This window comes from Numida meleagris, chromosome 3 (assembly GCF_002078875.1).
Source record: "Numida meleagris isolate 19003 breed g44 Domestic line chromosome 3, NumMel1.0, whole genome shotgun sequence".
Taxonomy (NCBI): domain Eukaryota; kingdom Metazoa; phylum Chordata; class Aves; order Galliformes; family Numididae; genus Numida; species Numida meleagris.
Window position 1 is genome coordinate 55,155,680 of NC_034411.1, and position 6,493 is coordinate 55,162,172.

Sequence of the window (6,493 nt, forward strand, 5' to 3'; positions counted from 1 at the left end):
CTTAAATCATCTATCTCCACCAGCTCCAGTTGATATACAATTCTGCAGACTTTGTGAGTGAAGATGATTGCTTTTCAACCCATGCTAGTTTAGAATTAATATTATATGTCTGACACCAAATTTACTTCTAGAAGAATTTACTTCTAGAAGAACTACTTAGAAGTAGCTAATTGTCATGGATGACAACCCTAAGCATCATAGTCTGGAAAAGTTTTGCATATATTCCCACACACATTCTAAGTCTCTGTAACTACCAATGACCATATTAAGACGTACTGTGTGAAAATAGAAAGAATGAGGAAAACAAAAATATATGCATAAACTTGGGACTGATCTCTAATGAAACTGTTAACAATTCAGGAGTAATTTTAATTAGTCTAGTTCTAATTGGCTTTAAGTTTTATATATTTATTCCAAATGTCCTGTTATAATCTTTCAGTGATCACAAAAACTACTCAGATAAGTGCCCAGTAAGAACTAGTAAAATTCCTCATAACTACATATAAAAAGCTCTAGCTTCCATACCTGGATTTCTAATTTGGCGGTGTTTGCAGTGTATTGTAAGAAATTTGACGTTACGAAGATTCTTCTGACAGAATGCTAGGGATGGTTCTCTTGGGAACTGAGACCATCATGACTGCAGTATCCATCACATGCGTTACCTCACTTCTAGGTTGTACCAATGGCACAAGGTCAACTGAAGGCTAATTTAACTCGATTGATTCTGAGCAGACAGGGCCTTGTTCATCCAAAAGTTACATTCATTTCTGGAGCTAAAACAGTGACTCTTCTGGTCTCTGAGGGAACTTGGACATCCACCGTTTTCTTATTTTACAAATTTCAACAGTTCTTGACAATAACAACAAATCATTTATCACTGCTGGAGAATGAAGCACTGCTGAAACACCTACTAAATCAGGCACGGAATGTTTCTGGAGCACCTGCGTAACTTCAGTACATTCATGTGTACCGCTGTTTGCATTTGCAAGAGCTGATGTCTGTACCATATGGCTTATAAAAAGCTTCCTGACTTTCATTGTTAGCCTGAGCTCACCAGAGCTATTCCATGTTTCTTTTTTTTTTAAATGGATGGTCTCAGTTGCTTCCCTGTTACTAAGGCTTTTCACATTTTTTTTGTTTTAAAACCTCCATGTCTGCTGTGGTTCTCTTTTCATGAATTTGTCCGCATATTAAGAACGTACTGGTCTGAGCACACTTGGAGGCACTGCTAATTATTAACTTTTTTGTTTTCTAAAACACAGCCCTAACCCAACGGACATTTCTGCAGGACACTCCGCTTTTGTAAGGTTGGAATGTCTCTCCCCCTTTCCCTTGCCGTCACGCAGGGCAGCGAGGAACAAGCAAGAGTGCCGCTTGCCCTTTGCAGCACCAACAGATCCCCTTTGCAGGGACAGTTGCTCTGAGGAATTCTCTCTCGGTTCCCGGGACACAGCGTGGCCAGCAACTTACGGCGGACCGGGCGGCGGCAAACACATTGCGGCACGACCACAGAGCGGGGCCGCCAGGAGTCCCGCTCGCGGGCAGTCCCGCCCCGCTCCTGCCACCTCAGGGCGCCAAGGACTGCAAGAGCCACAAGCACCACCGACACCGGCAAAGCACAGCCCCGCATGCGCACAAAAACCCGCCGGGCAGCCTGCCTCCACTACGCAGGCGCTCGCTCTCACTCGGCGACGGCACTTCGCGCATGAGCAAAACTGCTACCGCGCTTCCGCTCTTTGCCGGCGGGAAAACCACGAGCGTGTTCTGCCCGAGCAAGACCCAGCTCTTCCCCCTCCGCGCGCATGCGCCAGACGCGCGGTTTCCCTGGCAGCGGGGATTGTTTTCGGCCAAACCACCTGCGCAGCGCTGCGGAGGGGGGAGCGCGGGGTGAGGGAGAGCCCACTGACGGGGGGAGACGAGGCCGCCGCAGGAGCTGGCTGGCCGCGGCGGTGCCACCGAGGCGGACGGGCCCGACGTGAGTGATGTCCTCGCCTTCGGGCGGGGAAGCGGGGTCGCGGCAGGCATCGGACGGCTGGGGTCTGGAGGCGGGCAGACTGGGACCCGTCCCCCCAAGCCGCTGCCGTCTCCCCGGCTCCCCTTGGCGGCGGGGGGTCTGGCGGTGGTTGCGGAGCGCGCTGTGACGCAGCCGTTGGCGCGCGCGGGCGGCGCTCGGGTGGGCGGCGTGGAGCGGCCGGCATGGAACGGCCGGCGGGTTTTCTAGGCGCAGAGGGACTCGCTGATGAGATCTCAGTCCCCCGCAGGCTGAGCAGCCGTAGGTTCAGTCCCCTCGGTTAGCCTGGTTATGCGTGTGCTGCTGCCTGTGTTGGTTTGTGTCCCTCTCGCTGCCACCACTGCTCTGTACAAAGCGAAATAGCACTCTAGATTACGGTCGCAACAGTGAGCTACAGTAGGCTGCTAATGGGAGCTAGCTTTCATCATTATGATTAATAAAGCAGGGACTTGAAATGAAGTAAACAATAACAGAAATCTGTGCTTCCTCAGCGGGAGCTGAAATCCATAGTTTCGCCACCAAGACAGCAGCTTTTTTTTAGCCTTTTTCAGTCATCAAAAGGCCCCAAACGTCATGGATAAAAATGAGTTATTCTGAGGCTTTTTGGTGTGCTACTGCCAGGAAGTCAGAGGGGGAGCGTTTTGTGGCTGTCCCATCCCTGGAGGCGCTCAAGGCCAGGTTGGATGGAGCCGTGGGCAGCCTGATCTGGTGGGTGGCAGCCCTGCCCACAGCGGGGGTTGGGGCTGGGTGGGCTTTGAGGTCCCTTCCGACCCAACCATTCTGTGATCAGCTTCTTAAAATATCCTCTCAAAGTAGCATGAACACAAGGTATTTGCAGGCATGTCTGTGCACCTCTCATAGGCTGTTTTAATAGGCAAGTTCATGGATATTTGCACGGCATTAATAAAGTTCACTATCAGCTTTCTTGACTTAAATACTGAATTTTTATTAATGACTCCCCTTCTTTGTGAAGTCGCATTTATCCTTAGTAAAAATGAACAGATTCCACTTAGTATTATTTTCCTGTATAATTCTGCATTAAAGCTTTTACACTTGTCAAAAGGTAGTGGTCCCTAGAGATGCTTGAATGAGAAACCTACTACTAAAATCCAAGATCTCCTACTAGGAGTTGGCTGACCTCATATAAAGGATGAGATATAAGCAAATTGCTGCTGGAAGATTTCTGAAATTTTCAGCTCCCATTGTATAGTACAATTTATACATATTCTAATCCATTATAATAGAGGTTGCTTTTGAGTTTGTCATTCATTCGTTAATAAAAGTGGTTTTCCAGGGTAGTGTGGCATGTTTTGCATTGAGAATACCCACACTGTAGATGCAGAATATAGTGACTCACTGTACTGCAAATGTGAAAAGAACAGAAACTGATGGAACATCAGATTTAGAAGTAGTAGTGAAATATTAGAGAAGAGCAAGTTGATCGATTTTCTGGAAGATCTCTAGTGGTTCTTGGAAGATTTCATGATTTAGTTTTCTTGGTTATTCCTGATGGCTTGAATATACTACTGTTCCCAAATAAATATTTTTATCATTCCTGGATTGCCTTTTGTTAATGGAAAAAGATTAAATCTGGTCAGATTACAGTACGTTTTACCAGATTAATCTCAATGAGTTTATGCAGACTGAGGGCTTGTGGTTGTTGATCTCTAATGTAAGATTAAATCTTTCCTATTTTAAGGTGAGGTTATACAGAGTAAACAGTTCTTATCCCTGTTGATTAATGATCTATATTTACACCGGTCTAATAGTTGCTTTAACAGTGTCAGATGTTAGATAATTCTAAACTAGAAATGCGTATAAAAGAAAAGCACTATCATTATAGGATTTAATCTCAATTTTATTAAGTTAAGAGGATAGATTATTTTTCTGTATACTCAGTGGTAAATGGAAAATGATGCAGTCCCCTGGTGAATTTGGCAAACCTATGCATTTCACAGAGACTACTGGTCACGTAAGATGAGCCTGGCCTTGGGAAAGGTATTTGTTCCATTCTGAGGAAAAGTATCTACAAAATTAATTTACCTGAAGGTTTTTTGTTCTTTTTGTATGTCTCACTTATCCTTTGGCTATAAAATATATCCGTACTTGAAGTGGGTACGTACTTTACTTACTGTGCTGCTTTGCTCTATGTCATCTTATATTTTTTGTTCTTGCAGTCCACTTCATCATTTTACTTGATGTTTATAATTAAATTTTTAGAGACGTGGTTGAAATCAGTAAACTAATCCTAAAAGAATCTTCCACATTCCTGCCACTCGCAGTGAATGATTGAAGTGTTAGTATGCTGTGTTTTAGAATTGTATTGTTTTCTACTCCTTCAAATTATGAATGTTTCCTAGTTGATTGTGAACCATATTAAAATGGCCATTTTGTATAACAGTATAAATTTCAAAGGCAGGTGTACTTTCAGTAGCATTTTCTGTTTTCATTCCCTGTGAGAGTAAGGCGTTTGTGTTACTTTCAACAGCCACTGTATAATTATGCTGGTGAAGCTTTGCTCTACGAGTCAGAACATTTTTAGTAAGGGAAAATATTTGTACTCTGTGGGCGAAAGGATGAAGTATAGATCATAGATCATTTCCTGTGGAGTCACTCTGGTCATCCTTGGGCATTTCAAACGTTCTTAGATTGTTGGATGTTTAGTACACAGAACTAATGACATCTGGCAACTGACTAAGCAGCACTTATTTGAACTCAAACCAACCCATACGCTTTGCCTGCTTTTTTTGTTTCTTAATTTGGTTTGGTTTTGTCACCTGACAGACCAGGCTACTGTAAGTAACAAACATGAAGTGACTGAAAGCTTGTAGTCTTGGGGGGTGTCAAGGAAGAAGCAAATAACACTGAAAGAGGCAGGAGGGATTTGAGGGTACTGCAGCGCAGATGCTCAGGCACGTAATCTGTGCTAACTCCTAGTATATATACAAATATTGCTCAGGAGTGTATTAGATGGCTTGGACTGAAGCTGTTCCAAGGAGAATTAATCAGTATAGCTTGGTAATATTTACTAGTATGTCTTAGTTTACTAGGATTGGTGTATTCTGGGTCCTGTGAATGCGTGAGTAGTGTCTAACACAGGTTGTTATGTAAGAAGAACTTGGAGCTCTTGCCTGCTGAACTATTGGAAAGGTAGGTAGGGATGGTAGCCTATTTCATAGAAGGCCAAGGAAAACACAATACATTCATAGGTCATAGCAAGGTAGGTTTCATTAGTTCTGTTTACAAAATAGCTTTTTGTATTGTACAACTGCTCTGCTTACAAGAAAGCAAAATTGCTTCTGACATGTTCTTGGCAATACCAGGCAAAGCATTTGCAGGTAGACCAATAACCTTATACAGAAAGAAGAGTTGAACTCATCCAACTGGTGAAGGGACTCTCCAGCTATACACTACCCCTCCTCAGAAAGCAACTGAGGTCTGAGAGATGCTCTCCCTCCAGTGGCTGGTCCTTAAATGAGCTCAGGGCGGCTCCACCCTGGGTCCACCCCTTCTGGTCCGGTGAGGAGCCCAGGTGCAAACAATTTGCCTGTGCTCTCTGGGCCAGCCACACTCCTTCACCAGGTGCTCCATCACCAGTTCAAGCCATGACCTGACAGATCTCCTACAACAACATTCTCTTTTTTCTTGATGAAGAGATAAATCTGTGTAATATTTTTGTTTGTCTTCTAGCTTTGTTTGTATTGCATTTTCAAGCTTTTCTCCACAACCAGGAGGGTGTAACGTTTTTCTTTAAAGAAACAAATTCCATGTAATTGCTTGTCTATTTAATACAATATACAATGCTCTATGTAAACAGAAATGTTTGTAGAACTGCACTAAAGTTAGATTTGCTAACAGCTGTGAACCTTTTTCATTCTAGGCAATCAGTTGGCTAAAATGGGACTTCTTTAAGATGCTATCAGATAGGAATCTGATTAGGAAAGTTTCAATATAAATGGCTTCATATAAATAAAGTGTACGGTAGAGGTGCTTGTTTGCTCTTTGAGGGCTGCACTACTGAAGTACTTGGTTATTCAGAAAAAGATCCATTTAAATTGCATTAGCTTTTTTTTTTTTTGCTTTCAAATAATGTGTATGGGATGCTGAGAATTTGGTGCTAATATCTGATAGCAGAGAACTTGTCATAATTTAGATAAATTCTATTTCTAGACTGTTTGTTTGAAAGACCTGTACTCAGTATTAATTGGCACACATTCAATTTGTAGCTTCAAGTCTGTGGACACGTTATATTAATTAAAGTTGTTAATTACTCTGAAAAAAATGATGAATCCTGAGAGAAAAGCAGCTGCTGTGTTGAGCCACCTTTAACTGAGGACTGAAAATGCCAACAGGTAAGAATATTTGTTTTTGATTTATAATGTGCATTTTAATAGATAAAACTATGTGATGAGAGCTTCTTCTGTTGATGAATTTTTCATGCTGCATTGTTATTGTTTTGAGTCCATGGTTGTATCTGGCTTT

At 42.9% G+C, this 6,493-nt stretch overlaps 1 protein-coding gene across 9 annotated transcripts in view; it reads left to right on the forward strand.

Annotated features, from left to right (window-relative positions):
* AHI1 (Abelson helper integration site 1) overlaps positions 552-6,493 on the forward strand; it is a 101,780-nt gene continuing 95,838 nt past the window's right edge. For 3 of the 9 annotated variants that reach the window (XR_002437619.1, XM_021393234.1, XM_021393238.1), the window contains exons 1-2: positions 555-1,975; positions 6,238-6,363. Coding sequence is in view for 6 of the 9 variants with exons in the window: in XM_021393234.1 (XP_021248909.1) it covers positions 6,354-6,363 (10 nt within the window). In the remaining 3 variants the exon portion in view is untranslated. Of the gene's footprint in view, positions 1,976-2,159; positions 2,273-6,237; positions 6,364-6,493 lie in introns of those variants that run through there. The other 6 variants (XR_002437620.1, XM_021393239.1, XM_021393236.1 and 3 more) reach the window with 5 other exon arrangements.